The sequence below is a fragment of the Tachyglossus aculeatus genome, chromosome 10, assembly GCF_015852505.1.
Source record: "Tachyglossus aculeatus isolate mTacAcu1 chromosome 10, mTacAcu1.pri, whole genome shotgun sequence".
Taxonomy (NCBI): Eukaryota; Metazoa; Chordata; class Mammalia; order Monotremata; family Tachyglossidae; genus Tachyglossus; species Tachyglossus aculeatus.
In genome coordinates this window covers 54,840,841-54,863,382 of record NC_052075.1, presented here as the reverse complement: position 1 = coordinate 54,863,382, position 22,542 = coordinate 54,840,841, and the positions used below count along the sequence as shown (strand labels likewise).

The 22,542-nt window shown below is 52.3% G+C and overlaps 1 protein-coding gene across 1 annotated transcript in view; it reads right to left on the bottom strand.

Annotated features, from left to right (window-relative positions):
* The window catches only part of TFCP2 (transcription factor CP2), a 30,299-nt gene extending 10,096 nt beyond the window's left edge, over positions 1-20,203 (bottom strand). Inside the window, exons 1-5 of the mRNA XM_038752980.1 lie at positions 20,082-20,203; positions 4,320-4,471; positions 3,695-3,771; positions 2,663-2,768; positions 1,971-2,077 (exon numbers count right to left, since the gene is read on the bottom strand). Of these exons, the coding sequence (XP_038608908.1) occupies positions 1,971-2,077; positions 2,663-2,768; positions 3,695-3,771; positions 4,320-4,471; positions 20,082-20,203 (564 nt within the window). The remainder of the gene's footprint in view (positions 1-1,970; positions 2,078-2,662; positions 2,769-3,694; positions 3,772-4,319; positions 4,472-20,081) is intronic.
* Positions 20,204-22,542: the final 2,339 nt, after the last annotated feature.

Below are 22,542 nucleotides of genomic sequence, written 5' to 3'. Positions count from 1 at the left end.
CACCAGGCCTCCCTTTCCTTTTTTGGTTTATGGTATTGGTGAAGCATTTACTAGTCCTTCTCGACTGTGAGCCCGCTGTTGGGTAGGGACCGTCTCTAGATGTTGCCAACTTGGACTTCCCAAGCGCTTAGTCCAGTGCTCTGCACACAGTAAGCGCTCAATAAATACGACTGGATGGACGAATGAATTTACTGTGTGCCAGGCGCTATACTAAGTGCTGGGGTAGATACCAGTTAATCAGGTTGGACACAGGCCCGGGCCCACGTGAGGCTCACGGTCTTAATCCCCGTTTTACAGATGGGGTAATAATAATAATAATAATAATGGCATTTTGTTAAGCGCTTACTACGTGCAAAGCACTGTTCTAAGCGCTGGGGGATATAACGTGATCAGGTTGTCCCACGTGGGGCTCACAGTCTTCATCCCCATTTTACAGATGAGGCAACTGAGGCTCAGAGAAGCTAAGTGACTTGCCCAAGGTCACACAGCAGACATGGGGCGGAGCCGGGATCCGAACCCATGACCTCTGGCTCCAAAGCCCGGGCTCTTTCCACTGAGCCACGCTGCTTCTCTTAACTGGGTAACTGAGGCAGAGAGTAGTTAAGGGACTCGCCCCAGGTCACACTTTCATTCATTCATTCAATCGCATTGACTGAGCGCTTACTGTGTGCAGAGCACTGGACTAAGCGCTTGGGAAGTCCAAGTTGGCAACGTCTAGAGACGGTCCCTACCCGACAGCGGGCTCACAGGCTAGAAGGGGGAGACGGAGAACACGGCATCAAACAGAAACTCCTCACCGGCGACTTTGAAGCCCCCAATCCCCTCGCCCCCTCCTACCTCACTTCGCTGCTCTCCTACTCCAACCCAGCCCGGATACTTCGCTCCTCTAACGGTCACCTACTTACTGAACCCCCATCTCCTCTATCTTGCCACAAACCCCGCTCCTCCATCCTCCCTCTGGCTTGGAACTCCCCCCCCCTCCACCATCCCCGCTCCGCCACTTGTCAGCTGGGTGACTTTGGGCAAGTCACTTCACTTCTCTGGGCCTCAGTTACCTCATCTGGAAAATGGGGATGAAGACTGGGAGCCCCCCGTGGGACAACCTGATGACCTTGTATCCCCCCCAGTGCTTAGAACAGCGCTTTGCACATAGTAAGCGCTTAATAAATGCCATCATTATCATTATTATTATTATTATCCGTGGCCCAGTGGTTAGAAGTGGGCAGGGATTGTCTCTTTTTCTTGCCAAACTGGACTTTCCGAGCGCCCAGTACAGCAAGTGCCCAACGAACACGATTGATTGAACGAATGAATGAACGAATGAGCCAGAAGGACCACACGGCAGCTAAGTGGTGGAGCCGGGATTAGAACCCAGGTCTTCCGGACTCTCAGGCCCGGGTTTTAAGCACTAGGCCGCACTGCTTCTTTGACCCCGCAGACTGCCCCGTTCGTCCCGCCAGTCATCACCATCATCATCAATCGTATTTATTGAGCGCTTACTGTGTGCAGAGCACTGTACTAAGCGCTTGGGAAGTACAATTTGGCAACATATAGAGACAGTCCCTACCCAACAGCGGGCTCACAGTCTAAAAGAGTGGGCTCACAGTCTAAAAGTCCAGTCGCCTCGCCAGCCCTGCCCTTGGGCACTGGGGCGAGCAGTGGCAGGGGGAGTGCGGATGACTCTGTGCCCGCCCCATCCATTGGGGCCCATCCCACTGCGGGTGGGCTGGATTTTTCCCTTCTGAGGAACCCCCCACCCGATCGGCAGGCGATCCGGAAAAGTGCCCGGCTGGATTTCCACGGGCACCGCCCGCACGCCGTCTCTCTCGGTGACCCTGGCCACCCCCGGGAGGCATCTCCCTGTTGGCAGAGTCGCGATCGAAGTGAAGGAGGGCGGCTCTGCCCGCGGCTTCCCGACACACCTGCCCGCCCCATCCCCCCGGAGTGGTCCCGGCGCCGCCCCCCGCTACCTGGATGAACACGGACGTCCTCTTGGTGGGGTCCCACAGGAACTCCACGGTGTTCAATTGGGTCGGGTTGGCCCGGGGGTCGATGATGCCCACCGACATCGGGATGTCTGGGGCGAAAGTCGCCCGTTAGCCGCCGTTCCGGGGAGAACCGGCCCGCGGCCCACTCCTCCCCGGGTCCCCGCTCTCCGGAGGGACTGGGGTCGGGAGGGAGACTGGGCGTAGTGGGCGAGGGGCAGCCGACACTAGCCAGGTGACTCTGGCACCTGAAAAAACCCCCGTGGAGAGCCGCCCTCGCTGACGGGGTGGTCGGAGGAGGAGTCCGGGAGGGCCCGCCGACCCTGTTGCTCGGGAGAAGTGGGCCTGGGAATCGGGGGACCCGGGTTCCTAATCCTGACTCCACCACGAGCCTGCTGGGTGACCAGCGGGCAGTCACTTCACTTCCCCGAGCTCACTTTCCTCAACTGGGGATTCGATACCAGTTCGTCGTCTTCCTCTGACCCGGATTCGGCCTGATTAACTTGGATCTGACACGTATCTCCTGTGACCCCCTCTGAGCGCTTCGGCCTTGGGGCGGCCCCCCCGAGAGCCCAGGGGAACCAACAGGATCAAATCCCCCACCCCACGGTGACCCCAAGGCCACGCCCGCACCGCCGCCCTTGCCCTCGGCCCCCTCCGCCCCCCATCCCGCCCACCTATGTCAAGGATGCGGTCTCCGGGGCGGTTCCAGCGCCAGCCCTCCAGCTGCTGGTGCTCCGTGTACTGGAGCCGCCGGTCGTGGAAGACCACGCGGAAGATGCTCTGTGGGACGGGGGGGCGGACCCCGGGTCAGCCGGCGGACCCACCCCGGATCCAATCGCCCCCGGCGGGCCGGCCGCCAGCGGGGGGTTGGGGTACTCCCCCGCGAACCCCAGCTGCCCCCCATCCCCTGCCCCACAGGCAAAATCTCGGGCATCGGTGTGGGGAAAGTTGACGGCTGATGTTCTAAAACCCACTGGCTACGGCGGGTCTGTACCCCTCTGTCCAAGCAGCGTGGCTCAGTGGAGAGAGCACGGGCTTTGGAGTCCGAGATCATAGGTTCGAATCCCGGCTCCGCCACACGTCTGCTGTGTGACCGTGGGTAGGTCACTTCACTTCTCCTCAGTTACCCCATCTGTAAAATGGGGTTGAAGACTGTGAGCCCCACATGGGACAACCTCATTACCTTGTTTCCCCTCCTCAGCGCTTAGAACAGTGCTTTGCACATAGTAAGCGCTTAACAAATGCCATCATTATTATTATTATTTCCCCGGGGAGGTGGAATGGCCTGACAGACAGGGCGCGGGATCGTGGGGGCACAGGCTGGGAGTCCCAGCTCTGCCTCCGGTCTGCTGGATGACCCCGGGCAAATCACTCCACCTCTCTGGGCTTCGGTTTCCTTTTCTGCAAAATGGCCCGCTCTTCCCCCGGCCCGTCAGCATGGGAGACCCGTGTGGGACCAGGGGGTTGCCCCCAATCTGATCAGCTCGCACTCAGCACCAGGTAAACGTGGGAACGGTGAAGGTGCCCGGGCAGGCCCAGAGTCGGCGGGAGGGGCTGCTCACCGGGGCTGACTCCGGCAGTGAAATCCTCAGGGACCCACCCGGGCGGGCCCAAGGCTCTCTGAGGGGCCCCTGGCACCTCTGCCCCCAAAAAGGGACGGGAAGGGGCACCTCAGTGAGGAAGGGCGAGGGCACGCTCTCCCATACCTTCACCAACTTGCCGTTGATTTCTGGGAGCTCTCCAATCTTGCGGTTGTCCAGCATGCGGATTTCATAAGACTGCCCTGGAGGAGGAGGCAGGCGGCGGGCGGACGGGCGGACGGACCGGTGGATGGGCGGAAGGGGAGACCGACGGTGAGGGGAGCGCTCAGCTGGTCTCCGGGCTTCACCGCCGGACGCTCCCCGACGACCCCCGGACCGCTGGGACCACCCCGGGTACTGGCTGACTCTCTGGAAATCCCACTACACCTCCTGTCTATTTGTCCACTGGCACCGACGACCACCCATACTAGACTGCAAGTTCCTCGGGGTCAGGAGCCGGGCGCCGCCGACGCCGCGGGGCTCGGCCAGGCCAGAAGCCCGGGTTCACGCCACGCTTCGGCCGGGGTTTAGGGGATGCCGCTCTGCCACCCCGCCTCGAATTCTTGGCTCAGAGCGGGAAATTTCCCTGCCCACGCCCACTTGCAGGCCGGCAGGAGCGCGGATACTACGCCAACCAGTCTCCCCCTGCCCGACGGGGGACTGGAAAGCCCGTCAAAGGATGGGGGGCAGAGTCACCGTAGTCACGCCGCCCGCGGTGCCCGCCGCCTCCGCCCCAAGGGTAGCCCCTCACCTTGGTTGAGGTACGTGAGGGTCTCGTCGTGCAGCTTGACGGCCGGGGAGGTGGCGGCGCACAGCACGTACTGGAAGGGCAGGATTTTGTCCTCGTTGTCGGGCGGCAGCGTCGACTCCTCTTGCTTGAAGATGGGCAGCGCCAGCACATCGCTGCGGAGGGAGAGGCGGGGGGCTTGCTGCAGCCAGGGAGGGGGCACCGCCTGGCAGAGACCCGGGGACGGCGTGCCCGCCCTGGCACTCTCGGAGCCGAAACCCGAGTGAGCCCCATATGGGACAGGGTCCAACCTCATCATCATCATCATCAATCGTATTTATTGAGCGCTTACTACGTGCAGAGCACTGGACTAAGCGCTTGGGAAGTACAAGTTGGCAACATCTAGAGACAGTCCCTACCCAACAGTGGGCTCACAGTCTAAAAGGGGGAGACAGAGAACAAAACCAAGCATACTAACAAAATAAAATAAATAGGATAGACATGTACAAATAAAATAACTAAATAGAGTAATAAATCTGTACAAACATATATACAGCTGCTGTGGGGAAGGGAAGGAGGTAAGATGGGGGGGATGGAGAGGGGGACGAGGGGGAGAGGAAGGAAGGGGCTCAGTCTGGGAAGGCTTGGATCTATTCCGGTGCTTGGTACAGCGCCTGGCACATAGTAAGCGCTTAAACACCATTAAAAAAAAAGAGAACTTCCAGTTTAAAGAGGGAGATGGACATTAAAATGGGTTATAGGTAGGAGGAACGATAGAAGGGTAAGGGCGTATGTGTACGCAGGGAATGTGTCTGTTATGTTGCTACGTTGTCCTTTTCCAAGTGCTTACTACAGTGCTCTGCGTACGGGAAGCGTTCAGTACATACGACCGATCAAGCGCTGCAGGGGTGAGGCTGGAAGACACCCATGGGCTTGTATTGATGCCTGTTTACTTGTCTTATAATAATAATAATAATAATAATGGCATTCATTAAGTGCTTACTATGTGCAAAGCACTGTTCTAAGCGCTGAGGAGGTTACAAGGTGATCAGGTTGTCCCACGTGGGGCTCACAGTCTTAATCCCCATTTTACAGGTGAGGGAACTGAGGCCCAGAGAAGCTAGATGACTTGCCCAAAGTCACACGGCTGACAATTGGCGGAGCCGGGATTTGAACCCATGACCTCTGACTCCAAAGCCCGGGCTCTTTCCACTAGGCTACGCTGCTTCTCCAATGTCTGTCCAATGTTATGTCTGTCTTCCCCCTTCTAGACTGTAAGCCCTGAGTGGGCAGGGACTGTCTCTCTTAATCGCTGAACTGTAGTTTCCAAGCGCTTAGTACAGTGCTCTGCACACAGTAAGTGCTCAATAAATATAACTGAATGAATTGTAGAGAAGCAGCGTGGCTCAGTGGAAAGAGCCCGGGCTTTGGAGTCAGTCATGGGTTCAAATCCCATCTCTGCCACTTCATCACCATCATCATCAATCGTATTTATTGAGCGCTTACTATGTGCAGAGCACTGTACTAAGCACTTGGGAAGTACAAATTGGCAACATATAGAGACGGTCCCTACCCAACAGTGGGCTCATAGTCTAAAAGGGGGAGACAGAGAACAAAACCAAACATACTAACAAAATAAAATAAATAGAATAGATATGTACAAGTAAAATAAATAAATAAATAAATAAATAAATAAATAAATAAATAAATAGAGTAATAAATACGTACAAACATATATACATATGTACAGGTGTATACACTTATATACTTATATACACTTGTCAGCTGTGGGACTTTGGGCAAGTCACTTCACTTCTCTGGGCCTCAGTTCCCTCACCTGTAAAATGGGGGTGAAGACTGTGAGCCCCCTGTGGGACAACCTGATGACCTTGTAACCTCCCCAGCGCTTAGAACAGTGCTTTGCACATAGTAAGCGCTTAATAAATGCCATTATTATTATTATTGTGAGGGCAGATGAGTGCCCCTGTGGCTGAAAGGCTGGGGACCCTCTCCCCCGGGGGTACCCGGGTTTGCTCGGAAGCAGCGGGTTCACCCCCAAACCAGCCCCCTCCTTCAAAAGAGCTCCAGACGGCCTCTTCCCGCCACCCCACAAGGTGCTAGTTCATTCATTCATTCCTTCAATCGTATTTATTGAGCGCTTACTGTGTGCAGAGCACTGTACTAAGCGCTTGGGAAGTCCAAGTTGGCAACATATAGAGACGGTCCCTACCCAACAGCGGGCTCACAGGCTAGGAGGGGGAGGCGGACAACAGAACAAGACGTATTAACAAAATCAATCAATCAATCGTATTAGTTGAGCACTTACTGTGTGCAGGGCACTGTACTAAGCGCTTGATAAAATAAATAGAATAAATAAATAAATAAATAGAATAGTAAATACGTACAGAGATGCCCTCCGAGCATACGTCGAGCAAAATCCAACAGCCTCTCGGAAGGTATTTTTAATCATTTCAAATCAGGTACTTAAAGAGCCCAAGGAGAAAAGCCAAAGGAGGAACGGGAGTGCTAGTCTCACCAGATCCAGAGATGCCGGATCTCGGCCGAGCCGGGACCCCGCGGCTCAGGCCCGTTGGCTTCGGGGTCCCCCCTTCCCCTCCCAACGGCCTGGCCCGATCTCCCTCAGCCCCCCTCAGATTAAATAATCATAATATTAATAATAATATTGACATTTGTTAAGCGCTTACTATGTGCCAGGCGCTGTGCTTAGCGCCGGGGTAGATACAAGCTAATCACACTGGACACAGTCCCCGTTCATTCATTCATTCAATCGTATTTACTGAGCGCTTACTGTGTGCAGAGCACTGTACTAAGCGCTTGGGAAGTCCAAGTTGGCAACATCTAGAGATGGTCCCTACCCAACAGTGGGCTCACCGTCTAAAAGGGGGAGACAGAGAACAAAACCAAACATATTAACAAAATAAGATAAACAGAATAAATATGGTGCTCACAGCCTTCATCCCCTTTTTACAGATGAGGGAACTGAGGCCCAGAGAAGTGAAGCGACTTGCCCAAAGTCCCGGGATTAGAATCCAGGGCCTTCTGTCTCCCAGGCCCGGGCTCCAGCCACTAGGCTGGAACCGAAAGGGAAGGTGCGAGGCTGAACCTCCCCCAAACGGCCAGCTGCTGGTCCATCTCGGTTCAATTCAATCGTATTTATTATTAATACTATTATTATTATTATTATTATTAATAATAATAATGGCATTTATTAAGCTCTTACTATCAATCAATTGTATCTATTGAGCGCTTACTGTGTGCAGAGCACTGTACTAAGCGCTTGGAAAGTCCAAGTTGGCAACATCTAGAGACGGTCCCTACCCAACAGTGGGCTCACAGTCTAGAAGGGGGAGACAGAGAACAAAACCAAACATACTGACAAAATAAAATAAATAGAATAGATATGGACAAGTAAAATCAATAGAGTAATAAATATGTACAAACATATATACATACATATATACACCCTCCGGGAGGGGAGCGGGGACCACACGCTTTGCTGCTCGTGACACGCAAATTCGTGAAGCGTTCCATATTTTTAGACTGAGCCCCTTCCTTCCTCTCCCCCTCGTCCCCCTCTCCATCCCCATCTTACCTCTTTCCCTTCCCCACAGCACCTGTATATATGTATATATGTTTGTACAGATTTATTTACTCTATTTATTTATTTATTTATTTTACTTGTACGTATCTATTCTATTTATTTTATTTTGTTAGTATGTTTGGTTTTGTTCTCTGTCTCCCCCTTTTAGACCGTGAGCCCATTACTGGGTAGGGACTGTCTCTATATGTTGCCAATTTGTACTTCCCAAGCGCTTAGTACAGTGCTCTGCACATAGTAAGCGCTCAATAAATACGATTGATGATGATGACGATGCTCGTGCCCACCCGCCGTGGGGGGCTTCCCTGTGAGGGGACGTCGGGCCCCAGGTGGCCCCGTCCCCCAGTTAGGGGCTCGATCCAGTGACAGGCTCAAGGTAATGACAAACTTGGGGGGGAGGCAGGGTGGTCTTCCAGGTGGGAGAGGGGGCATTAACCACAGCTACCTTAGGAATCGGGAAGCTGAAGGCTGGCAATACTACTAATAATGATGGCATTTCACTCAATCGTATTTAAATCGTATTTATTGAGCGCTTACTGTGTGCAGAGCACACAATATAAGTTGGCAACATAGAGAACATATATATGTACATATGTTTGTACATATTTATTACTCTATTTATTTATTTATTTTATTTGTACATATCTATTCTATTTATTTTATTTTGTTAGTATGTTTGGTTTTGTTCTCTGTCTCCCCCTTTTAGACTGTGAGCCCACTGTTGGGTAGGGACTGTCTCTATATGTTGCCAATTTGTACTTCCCAAGGGCTTAGTACAGTGCTCTGCACATAGTAAGCGCTCAATAAATATGATTGATGATGATGATGAGAAGCAGCGTGGCTCAGTGGAAAGAGCCCGGGCTTTGGAGTTGGAGGTCATGGGTTCAAATCCCAGCTCTGCCAATTGTCAGCTGGGTGACCTTGGGCACGTCACTTAACTTCTCTGGGCCTCAGTTCCCTCATCTGTAAAATGGCGATTAAAACTGTGAGCCCCCGGTGGGACAACCTGATCACCTTGTAACCTCTCCAGCGCTTAGAACAGTGCTTTGCACATAGTAAGCGCTTAATAAATACATGCTTTTAGACTGTGAGCCCACTGCTGGGTAGGGACTGTCTCTATATGTTGCCAATTTGTACTTCCCAAGCGCTTAGTACAGTGCTCTGCACATAGTAAGCGCTCAATAAATATGATTGATGATGCTATCATTATGACTTGTACTTCCCAAGCGCTTAGTACAGTGCTCTGCACACGGTAAGCGCTCAATAAATACAACTGAATATAGAGAAGGTCCCTACCCAACAACGGGCTCTCAATCCATCATATTTATTGAGCGCTTAATGTGTGCAGAGCAAGTTGGCAACGTCTAGAGACGGTCCCTACCCAACAGCGGGCTCACAGTCTAGAAGGGGGAGACGGACGACAAAACGAAATGTATTAACCAAATAAAATAAATAGAACAGATGTGTACAAGTAAAATAAATAGAGTAATAAATGCGTACAAACATATATACAGGTGCTGTGGGGAAGGGAAGGAGGTAAGGCGGGGGCGATGGAGAGGGGGAGGAGGGGGAGAGGAAGGAGGGGGCTCAGTCTTTTTTTTTTGGTTTGTTTTTTTGTTTTTTGCTAAGCGGAAAGTTTATTTAGAAAACGTGAAGACGTGAAGGGGGGCGTGCATTGTTTTGCCAAGGCCTAGTGTGGTGCTGCTGAAGCGCTTACTATAATAATAATAATAACAATAATGGCATTTATTAAGCGCTTACTATGTGCAAAGCACTGTTCTAAGTGCTGGGGATCAGGTTGTACCGTACCTCGTTCTCGCCCGTCCCGCCATCGACCCCCGGCCCACGTCCTCCCCTGGGCCTGGAATGCCCTCCTTCCCTCTGCCCATCCACCAAGCTCGCTCTCTTCCTCCCTTCAAGGCCCTGCTGAGAGCTCACCTCCTCCAGGAGGCCTTCCCACACTCAGCCCCTTCCTTCCTCTCCCCCTCGTCCCCCTCTCCATCCCCCCCATCTTACCTCCTTCCCTTCCCCACAGCACCTGTATATATGTTTGTACATATTTTTTTACTCTATTTTATTTGTACATATCTATTCTATTTATTTTATTTTGTTAGTATGTTTGGTTTTGTTCTCTGTCTCCCCCTTTTAGACTGTGAGCCCACTGTTGGGTCGGGACTGTCTCTCTATGTTGCCAATTTGTACTTCCCAAGCGCTTAGTACAGTGCTCTGCACATAGTAAGCGCTCAATAAATACGATTGATGATGATGATGATGATCAGGTTGCCGCACGGGGCTCACAGTCTCAATCCCCATTTTCCCGAAGAGGTTACTGAAGCCCAGAGAAGTGAAGTGATTTGCCCAAGGTTACCCAGCAGACAAGCGGGGGAGCGGGGATTTGAACCCGTGACCTTCGGATTCCCAGGCCCGTGCTCCGGCCCACTCCTTCTCGGGCAGCCCCCTGCCACCGTGCCAAGAGGCACAGTGACCACCCCGTGGGGGCCGGGGTCCCGTTGCTCTGGGCAACCGGGGCGGGATCGTGACCTGCCCATATAGCCACCACCACCCTCTGACAAAAACTCGGCCTTTTTTTCCGGTATCTGTTAATAATAATAACAATAACGGCATTTATTAAGCGCTTACTATGTGCTTTAGACTGTCTTTTAGACTGTGAGCCCACTGTTGGGTAGGGACTGCCTCTACATGTTGCCAACTTGTACTTCCCAAGCGCTTAGCACAGTGCTCTGCACATAGTAAGCGCTCAATAAATACGACTGATGATGATGATACTATGTGCATAGCATTGTTCTAAGCACTGGGGAGGTTACCAGGTAACCTCATTTTACGGATGAGGTAACTGAGGTCCAGAGAAGTGAAGTGACTCGACCAAGGTCACACCACAGACGTGTGGCAGGGAAGATTTTTCCGTCTCTAACGGCCCCACGGCCGCCCCACGGGCTTCTCCGTACCCCAGGGAAGATTTTTCAGTCGGTCTCTAAAGCCCCCACGGCCGCCCCGTCACCTTCTCTGGGCCCCAGGGAAGATTTTTCCGTCCCTACCCTAACGCCCCCATGGCCACCCATCCAGTAGGCTCCTCTGTACCCCGGGGAGGATTTTTCCATCCGTCTTTAACACCCCAAGGTCACCACGTACTTCTCTGCTCGCCACCCCTCCGGCGATGACGGGCCATCCCAGGGCCGTCCAACAATAATTCACGATCTCACCAACCGAGTCTGTATGTTGCCAACTTGGACTTCCCAAGCACTTAGTACAGCGCTCTACACACAGTAAGCACTCAATAAATACGACTGAAGAAGGAGTCACGTCCTACCAATAGCCACTGATGCCCGTCGAGGCCTCCCGAGCCTGTAAGCTCACTCTCTGGGCAGGGAATGTATCTGTTTTATTGTTATACTGTCCTCTCCCATGCGCTTAGTACAGCAGCATGGCTCAATGAGAAGAGCCTGGGCTTTGGAGTCAGAGGTCATGAGTTCAAATCCCGGCTCTGCCAATTGTCAACTGGGCAGCTTTGGGCGAGTCACTTCACTTCTCTGGGCCTCAGTGACCTCATCTGGAAAATGGGGATTAAGACTGTGAGCCCCGCATGGGACAACCTGATCGCCTTGTATCCCCCCAGCACTTAGAACAGTGCTTTGCACATAGTAAACGCTTAATAAATGCCATCATTATTATTATTATTATCACTTTGTAACCTCCCCAGTGCTTAGAACAGTGCCTTGCACATAGTAAGCACTTAACAAATACCATCATTATTATTATCACCTTGTAACTTCCCCAGTGCTTAGAACAGTGCCTTGCACATAGTAAGCGCTTAACAAATACCATCATTATTATTATTATTATTATCACCTTGTAACCTCCCCAGTGCTTACAACAGTGCCTTGCACATAGTAAGCGTTTAATAAATGCCATTATTATCATTACAATGTTCTGCACACAGTAAGCGCTCAATAAATACGGCTGAATGAGTGCTCTGAATACAGTAAGCACTCGATAAATACCGTTGATTAATTAATTGAGGCCTATCAAGTCTCTTCTAGACCGTTAGCTCGTTGTGGGCAGGGAATGTGTCTGTTCTACTGTCTTCTTCAATCGTATTTATTGAGCGCTTACTGTGTGCAGAGCACTGGACTAAGCGCTTGGGAAGTCCAAGGTGGCAACACACAGAGACGGGGTCCCTACCCGACAACGGGCTCCCAGTCTAGAAGGGGGAGACGGACAACAAAACAAAACATATTAACAAAATAAAATAAGTAGAATAAATATGTACAAATAAAATAGAGTAATAAATACGTGTAAACATATATACAGGTGCTGTGGGGAAGGGAAGGAGGTAAGGCGGGGGGGATGGAGAGGGGGAGGAGGGGGCACTCAATCAACCGATTAATGGTATTTATTGTGCACTTACTGTGTGCAGAGCACTGTACTGAGCGTTTGGCCAAGTACAATATAACAAAGCGGGGGAGACCCATCCCCTGCCCACAACAGTCTACCGTGCTAAACGCCACGGGTCGGCTGCTTTTGCTCAGGAGAGCTTAAACCACCGCGGCCTCCGTCAAGCCCTTATTCTGTGCGGACCACTGTACTAAGCGCTGGGGTAATAACAATAATAATGATAGCATTTATGAAGCGCTTACTACGTGCAAAGCACCGTTCTAAGCGCTGGGGAGGTTACAAAGTGATCAGGTTGTCCCACGGGGGGCTCCCAGTCTTCATCCCCATTTTACAGATGAGGGAACTGAGGCGCAGAGAAGTGACTTGCCCAAAGTCACCCAGCTGACAAGTGGCGGAGCTGGGATTCGAACCAACGACCTCTGACTCCAAAGCTCCTTCCACTAGGCCCATCATTCATTCATTCAATTCATTCAATCGTATTTATTGAGTGCCTACTGTGTGCACAGCACTGTACTAAGTGCTTGGGAAGTCCAAGTTGGCAACGTATAGAGACGGTCCCTACCCAACAGTGGGCTCACAGTCTAGAAGGGGGAGACAGACGACAAAACACGTGGACGGGTGTCAAGTCGTCAGAACAAATAGAATTAAAGCTAAATGAAGACCACAGTTCTTATTATTAATAATAATAAGTGCTTGGGAGAGGACGGCTCATTCATTCATTCAATCGTATTTATTGAGCGCTTACTGTGCGCAGAGCACTGGACTAAGGGCTTGGGGAGTCCAAGTTGGTAACGTATAGAGACGGTCCCTACCCAACAAAGGGCTCACGGTCTAGAAGGGGGAGACGGATGACAAAACAAAACACGTGGACAGGTGTCAAGTCGTCAGAACAAATAGACTTAAAGCTAAATGAAGACCACAATTCTTATTATTAATAATAATGAGTGGTTGGGAGAGGATGGCTCATTCATTCATTCAGTCGTATTTACTGAGCGCTTACTGTGCGCAGAGCACTGGACTAAGGGCTTGGGGAGTCCAAGTTGGCAACGTATAGAGACGGTCCCTACCCAACAGCGGGCTCACATCATCATCATCATCATCAATCGTATTTATTGAGCGCTTACTATGTGCAGAGTACTGTACTAAGCGCTTGGGAAGTACAAACTGGCAACATATAGAGACAGTCCCTACCCAACAGTGGGCTCACAGTCTAACAGTCTAGAAGGGAGAGACGGACGACAAAACAAAACACGTGGACGGGTGTCAAGTCGTCAGAACAAATAGACTTAAAGCTAAATGAAGACCACAGTTCTTATTATTAATAATAAGGAGTGGTTGGGAGAGGATGGCTCATTCATTCATTCAATCGTATTTATTGAGCGCTTACTGTGTGCAGAGCACTGGACTAAGGGCTTGGGAAGTCCCATGGGAATGGGATGTGGGCGGAGCGAGCACCCAGAGGCCGAAAGTGCTCTGCACACAGTAAGCGCTCAATAAATACGATTGATGAAGGCTTCCGGAGTGGGGTCCAGGACCCCGCGACACCTCCCTCGCCGGGCTGAGGAAAAGCTCAAGGCCCAAAGGTCAGGGCCCGCTCCAGCCCGGCTCTATTTTTACCAATCAATCAATCAATTGTATTTATTGAGCGCTTACTATGTGCAGAGCACTGTACTAAGCGCTTGGGCAGTACAAGTTGGCAACATATAGAGAGAGTCCCTACCCAACAGCGGGCTCACAGTCTAGAAGGGGGAGACAGAGGACAAAACCAAAAATACTAACAAAATAAAATAAATAGAATAGATATGTACAAGTAAGATAAATAGAGTAATAAATATGTACATACATATATACAGGTGCTGTGGGGAAGGGAAGGAGGTAAGATGGGGGGGACAGAGAGGGGGATGAGGGGGAGAGGAAGGAAGGGGCTCAGTGTGGGAAGGCTGCTTCGGTCAGCAAGAGCCCCCAGCCCGTGGGGAAACCCAAGCTGGGCCCCTCCGGAGAAGCACTGGGGCCTAGAGGCTAGAACACAGGCCCGGGAGGCGGAAGGACCTGGGTTCTAATCCCGGCTCTGCCCCCTGAGGCAAGTCACTTCACTTCTCTGGGCCTCTGTTCCCTTGTCCGTCGGCGGTGACATGGGGATTAAGGCCGTGAGCCCCGTGCGGGACAGGGACCGTGCCCGAGCCGATAAACCTGAATCCATCCCAGAGCTTAGTTCGGTGCCTTATACATAATAAGCGCCAACTTGTACTTCCCAAGCGCTTAGTCCAGTGCTCTGCACACAGAAAGCGCTCAACCAATACGATCGATTGATTGATATATGGGCTAATATGTTTTATTTTGTTCCCTGTCTCCCCCTTCTAGACTCTGAGCCCACTGCTGGGTAGGGACTGTCTCTGTATGTTGCCAACTTGTACTTCCCAAGCGCTTAGTACAGTGCTCTGCACAAAGTAAGCGCTCAATAAATATGATTGATTGATTGATATGTGGATATATGTTTGTACGTATTTATTACTTTATTACTTTTACTTGTACATATCTATTCTATTTTATTTTGTTAGTATGTTTGGTTTTGTCTCCCCCTTTTAGACTGTGAGCCCACTGTTGGGTAGGGACCGTCTCTATATGTTGCCAATTTGTACTTCCCAAGCGCTTAGTACAGTGCTCTGCACACAGTAAGCGCTCAATAAATACGATTGATGATGATGATGATGATGATGATTAACAAATACCACAATTATTAATATTATTATTCCCGGGGGCCAAATCTTCCGGATTCTTTTTTTTTTTATAGCATTTATTAAGCGCTTACTATGTGCAAAGCACTGTTCTAAGCGCTAGGGAGGTTACAAGGTGATCAGGTTGTCCCACGGGGGGCTCACGGTCTTCATCCCCATTTTCCAGATGAGGGAACTGAGGCGCAGAGAAGTGAAGTGACTTGCCCAAAGTCACCCAGCTGACAAGTGGCGGAGCCGGGATTTGAACCCGTGACCTCTGACTCCAAAGCCCGGGCTCTTTCCACTGAGCCACGCTGCTTCTCTTCTTGCCTCGGGCCGGGGGGGGACCGACTCGAGGATTATTGGGGAGAGGGACCTTCCAGGGTCCGCTGAGACCGGTCCAGGCATGATAATAATAATAATAATAATAATAATAATGATGGCATTTATTAAGCGCTTACTATGTGCAAAGCACTGTTCTAAGCGCTGGGGAGGTTACAAGGTGATCAGGTTGTCCCACAGGGGGCTCACAGTCTTCATCCCCATTTTACAGATGAGGGAACTGAGGCCCAGAGAAGTGAAGTGACTTGCCCAAAGTCACCCAGCTGACAAGTGGCGGAGCCGGGATTTGAACCCATGACCTCTGACTCCAAAGCCCGGGCTCTTCCCACTGAGCCACGCTGCTTCTCTGCAGGCATGGCACCCATTGATGGCCCCTCTAGACCGTAAGCTCGTTGCGGGCACAGAGTAACAACAATTAATAATGATGGTATTTGTTAAGCACTTACTATGTGCCAAGTACTGTTCTAAACGCTGGGGTAGACACGAGCTAATCAGTTTCTCCCACGTGGGGCTCACGGTCTTTATCCCCATTTTACAGATGAGGTCACTGAGGCCCAGAGAATAATAATGGCATTTATTAAGTGCTTACTATGAGCCAAGTACTGTTCTAAGCGCTGGGGTAGACACGAGCTAATCAGGTTGGCCCACCTGGGGCTCACAGTCTTAATCCCCATTTTACAGATGAGGTCACTGAGGCCCAGAGAATAATAATAATGGCATTTATTAAGCGCTTACTATGTGCCAAGTACTGTTCTAAGCGCTGGGGTAGACACGAGCTAATCAGGTTGTCCCACCTGGGGCTCACGGTCTTAATCCCCATTTTACAGATGAGGTCACTGAGGCCCAAAGAATAATAATAATGGCATTTATTAAGCGCTTACTACGTGCCAAGTACTCTTCTAAGCGCTGGGGTAGACACGAGCTAATCAGGTTGTCCCACCTGGGGCTCACAGTCTTAATCCCCATTTTACAGATGAGGTCACTGAGGCCCAGAGAATAATAATAATGGCATTTACTAAGCGCTTACTATGTGCAAAGCACTGTTCTAAGCGCTGGGGAGGTTCCAAGGTGATCAGGTGGTCCCACGGGGAGCTCACGGTCTTAATCCCCACTTCACAGATGAGGTAACTGAGGCACAGAGACGTGAAGTGACTTGCCCAAGGTCACGCAGCTGACAAGTGGTGGAGCCGGGACTCGAACCCACGACCTCTGACTCCCAAGCCGGTGCTCTTTCCAAGCCGCGCTGCTTCTCGGCCGAGAGCTTAGTCCGGTGCCCTGCACACGGCAAGCACTCAATAAATGCCACTGAATGAATGAAGCAGGGGCTCCGTAATTACCACCGATCAATCCATGCTACTTATTGAGTGCTTACTACGTGCAGGACACTGGACTAAGCGCTTGGAAGAGGACCACGCAGCAGGGACGTTCCCTGCCCACAACAAGCAGACATTAAATGTGAAAAAGGAACTGATAATAAATAGTACTACCCTCTAGACCATCAGCTCGTTGTGGGCAGGGAATGGGTCTATTATAACGTCCTCTCCCAAGCGCTCCGTACAGTGCTCCGCACACAGTAAGCGCTCAATAAATATGATGGACAGACTGCCAGCCCGAATTGAAGGATGCCAAGGGTGGCGCCTCCAGATTTTTCCAAAATTTCCAAGACTGGATCCCAAGATTTACGGAGCCCACGGCGCCTTTCCATTTCATTCATTCATTAATCATATTTATTGAGCGCTTACTGTGTGCAGAGCACTGTACTAAGCGCTTGGGAAGTCCAAGTTGGCAACATACAGAGACAGTCCCTACCCAACAACGGGCTCACAGTCTAGAAGGGAGAGATGGACGACAAAACAAAACATGTGGATAAGTCGTCAGAACCGTATCTACTGAGCAGGGTGCCGAGCAGTGTACTGAGCGCCTGGGAGAGTCCAATACAGCAGTTGGCAGACGCGATCCCTGCCCGTAAGGAGCTTACAGTCCACAGGGAGAGGCAGGCGTTAAGATGGTTTAATTAGTCCGCAGAGAGCTCAGTCCACAGTAAATAGGATGAAGAGATTAGGGGGAGGAGAAACAGTAGCTTGTAGGAATAAGTGCGTAAGTATTGGGGGGCTGGGGTGAACACAGTGTTCTGCACACAGTAAGCGCTCAATAAATACGATTGAATCATCATCATCAATCGTATTTATTGAGCGCTTACTGTGTGCAAAGCACTGTACTAAGCGCTTGGGAAGTCCAAGTTGGCAACATCTAGAGACGGTCCCTACCCAACAGCAGGCTCACACTCTAGAAGGGGGTGACAGACAACAAAACCAAACGCATTAACAAAATAAAATAGAACATGTACAAATAAAATAGAGTAATAAATGCATGCAAACATATATACATAAATACAGGTGCTGTGGGGAGGGGAAGGAGGTAAGGTGGGGGGGATCATCATCATCAATCATATTTATTGAGCGCTTACTATGTGCGGAGCACTGTACTAAGCGCTTGGGAAGTACAAGTTGGCAACATATAGAGACAGTCCCTACCCAACAGTGGGCTCACAGTCTAAAAGGGGGAGACAGAAAACAAGACCAAACATACTAACAAAATAGAATAAATAGAATAGATATGTACAAATAAAATAAATAAATAAATAGAGTAATAAATATGTACAAACATATATACATACATACAGGTGCTGTGGGGAAGCGAAGGAGGTAAGGAGGAGGATGAGGAAGAGGGGGAGAGGAAGGAAGGGGTTCAGTGTGGGAAGGCCTCCTGGAGGAGGTGAGCTCTCAGTAGGGCTCTGAAGGGAAAGATTCATTCATTCATCCAGTCGTACTTATTGAGTGCTTACTGTGTGCAGAGCACTGTACTAAGCGCTTGGGAAGTCCAAGTTGGCAACATAGAGAGACGGTCCCGACCCAGCGGCGGGCTCACAGGCTAGAAGGGGGAGACGGATGACAAAACAAAGCATGTGGACAGGTGGCAAGTCGTCAGAAGAAATAGAGTTAAAGCTAAATGAAGACCACAATTATTATTATTATTATTATTAATAATAAATGCTTGGGAGAGGACGTCTCATTCATTCATTCATTCAATCGTATTTATTGAGCGCTTACTGTGTGCAGAGCACTGGACTAAGCGCTTGGGAAGGACAAGTTGGCAACATCTAGAGACGGTCCCTACCCGACAGCGGGCTCACAGTCTAGAAGGGGGAGATGGACAACACAACCTATTAACAAAATAAAATAAATATGTACAAGTAAAATAAATAAATGGAGTCATTCATTCATTCATTCATTCAATCGTATTTATTGAGCGCATACTGTGTGCAGAGCACTGGACTAAGCGGTTGGGAAGTACAAGTTGGCAACATCTAGAGACGGTCCCTGCCAGTCATTCATTCATTCATTCAGTCGTACTTATTGAGCGCTTACTGTGTGCAGAGCACTGTACCAAGCGCTTGGGAAGTCCAAGTTGGCAACATCTAGAGGCGGTCCCTACCCGACAGTGGGCCCACAGTCTAGAAGGGGGAGATAGGGAACATATTAACAAATTAAAATAAATAGAACAAATATGTCCAAGTAAAACAAATAGAGTAATTCATTCGTTCATTTATTCAATCGTATTTATTGAGCGCTTACTGTGTGCGGAGCACTCTACTAAGCGCTTGGGAAGTACAAATTGGCAACATCTAGAGACGGTCCCTACCCAACAGTCATTCATTCATTCATTCAATCGTACTGATTGAGCGCTTCCTGCGTGCAGAGCACTGTACTAAGCGCTTGGGGAGTCCGAGTTGGCAACATCTAGAGACGATCATCATCATCATCATCAATCGTATTTATTGAGCGCTTACTGTGTGCAGAGCACTGTACTAAGCGCTTGGGAAGTCCAAGTTGGCAACATATAGAGACGGTCCCTACCAGTCATTCATTCATTCAGTCGTACTTATTGAGCGCTTACTGCGTGCAGAGCACTGGACTAAGCGCTTGGGAAGTCCAAGTTGGCAACATCTAGAGACGGTCCCTACCCAACAGTCCTTCATTCATTCAGCCGTACTTACTGAGCGCTTACTGCGTGCGGAGCACTGTACTAAGCGCTTGGGAAGGATAAGGCCCCCGGCCCACGTCATCCCCCGGGCCTGGAATGCCCTCCCTCTGCCCATCCGCCAAGCTAGCTCTCTTGCTCCCTTCAAGGCCCTACTGAGAGCTCACCTCCTCCAGGAGGCCTTCCCAGATTGAGCCCCTTCTTTCCTCTCCCCCTCGTCCCCCTCTCCATCCCCCCGTCTTACCTCCTTCCCTTCCCCACAGCACCTGTATATATGTATATATGGTTGTACATATTTATTACTCTATTTATTTATTTATTTATTTTACTTGTACATTTCTATCCTACTTATTTTATTTTGTTGGTATGTTTGGTTCTGTTCTCTGTCTCCCCCTTTTAGACTGTGAGCCCACTATCGGGTAGGGACTGTCTCTATGTGATGCCAATTTGTACTTCCCAAGCGCTTAGTACAGTGCTCTGCACATAGTAAGCGCTCAATAAATACGATTGATTGATTGATTGATAAGTTGGCAACAGATGGAGAGGGTCCCGACCCAACAGCGGGCTCACGGTCTAGAAGGGGGAGACGGACGACAGAACATATGAAGAGAATAAAATAAAGGGGCCTAAACTTGTGGCCCTGAGCGGCGAACCGACCTCATGCTGTAGGCCCCCGCGCCCAGCTCCTGGCCGATGCCCGACAGGCTGGCGTCGAAATCCTGCACCAGCCCGGACTCGATGACCTCGTCGGCCAGGGGCAGCTTCAGGGCCCAGGCCATGGCGACCGCTGCCTCGACGCCCTCCCCACGGGGCGGGGGGCGGGGGGGGAGGGGGGTGGGGGGGGTGGGTCCCTGGGCGGGGGGGAGGGGGGTGGGGGGGGTGGGTCCCTGGGCGGGGGGAGGGCTGTTCCCGTGGGCCCCTCCCCCGCTCCCCGTGCCCCGCTGGCGGCTACGGGCCGCCGCCGCCGCCGCCGCCTCCCCCCCCCCGCCCCCGGTGCCCGCCCCCACACCCTACTGGGGCCCTGCCCCCTCACCCTCCCCTCCCCTGCCCGCCCCGGACCCCCACTTCCGGTGCCCCCTCAGCCACTTCCGGTCACACCCCCGCCCACGCGCAGCCGCACTAGGCCGGTGCCCCCACTTCCGGTCACACCGCCACCCACGCGCAGCCGCACTAGGCCGGTGCCCCACACTTTCGGTCACACACACCCCCACCCGCCCATGCGCAGCCGCACTAGGCCGGTGCCCCCCACTTCCGGTCACACCCCCGCTCATGCGCAGCCGCACTAGGCCGCTGCCCCACACTTCCGGTCACACCCCCGCCCACGCGCAGCCGCGCTAGGCCGGTGCCCCACACTTTCGGTCACACACACACACACACACACACACACACACACACACACACCCCTCGCCCATGCGCAGCCGCACTAGGCCGGTGCCCCACACTTTCGGTCACACACCCCCCCCCACCCGCCCATGCGCAGCCGCACTAGGCCGGTGCCCCCCACTTCCGGTCACACCCCCGCTCACGCGCAGCCGCACTAGGCCGCTGCCCCACACTTCCGGTCACACCCCCGCCCACGCGCAGCCGCGCTAGGCCGGTGCCCCACACTTTCGGTCACACACACACCCCCCCCCCGCCCATGCGCGGCCGCACTAGGCCGGTTCCCCCCACTTCTGGTCACACCCCCCCTCCACACCCATGCCCAGCCACACTAGGCCGGTGCCCCCCCCCCGCACCCACTTCCGGTCACACCCCCGCCCATGCGCAGCCGCACTAGGCCGGTTCCCCCCACTTCTGGTCACACACCCCCCTGCCCATGCGCAGCCGCACTAGGCCGGTGCCCCCCCCGCGCCCACTTCCGGTCACTCCCCCGCCCATGCGCAGCCGCACTAGGCGACCAATGGGAGCGCGCTCGGCCAATGGGAGCGCGGGGCCACGCGGCATCGGCCAATGGGAGCGTGGGGCCGCTCGGTGGCGGCGGCCACCAATGGGAACGCGGAGCCGAGGGCGGCCACCAATGGGAGCTCGGGGCCGCTCTGCGGCGACGGCCAATGGGAGCGCGGGGCCGAGAGGTGGTGGCCATGCGCAGCCGCACTAGGCCGGTGCCCGCCGCATCCACTTCCGGTCACACCCCCGCCTATGCGCAGCCGTACTAGGCCGGTGGCCTTCCGTACCCACTTCCGGTCACACCTCCCTCTGCGCAGCCGCACTAGGGAGGCGGAGGCGTGGGCCCGGGCCACGCCCCCCTAAAAGGACCTTCCGCCAATTCGTTCATTCAATAGTATTTATTGAGCGCTTACTGTGTGCAGAGCACTGTAGTAAGCGCTTGGGAAGTAAGTTGGCAACATATAGAGACGGTCCCTACCCAACAGTGGGTCGTCCCATTTCCTCCCCCTTCGACATTGCCCTCCCCCCGTTTAAAGAATGGGTCGGTCCCATTCTCCCCCCCCCCGCCCTTAGCTGCGTGGCTCAGTGTAAAGAGCCCGGGCTTTGGAGTCAGAGGTCATGGGTTCAAATCCCGGCTCCGCCAATTGTCAGCTGTGTGACTTTGGGCGAGTCACTTCACTTCTCTGGGCCTCAGTTCCCTCATCTGTAAAATGGGGATGAAGACCGTGAGCCCCCCGTGGGACAACCTGATCACCTTGTAACCTCCCCAGCGCTTAGAACAGTGCTTTGCACATAGTAAGCGCTTAATAAATGCCAACATTATTATTATTATTGCCTTCCCCCCGATTAAAGAATGGGTCGGTCCCATTCCCCTCCATCGACATCGCCCTCCCCCCGTTTAAAGAATGGGACGGTCCCATTTCCCCCCCCTTCGACATTGCCCTCCCCCGTTTAAAGAATGGGACGGTCCCATTTCCCCCCCTTCGACATTGCCCTCCCCCCATTTAAAGAATGGGTCGGTCCCATTTCCCCCCCCTTCGACATTGCCCTCCCCCGTTTAAAGAATGGGACGGTCCCATTTCCCCCCCTTCGACATTGCCCTCCCCCCATTTAAAGAATGGGTCGGTCCCATTTCCCCCCCTTCGACATTGCCCTCCCCCCTTTTAAAGAATGGGTCGGTCCCATTCCCCCGGCCCCCCCCCCCCACATTGCCCTCCCCTCGTTTAAAGAA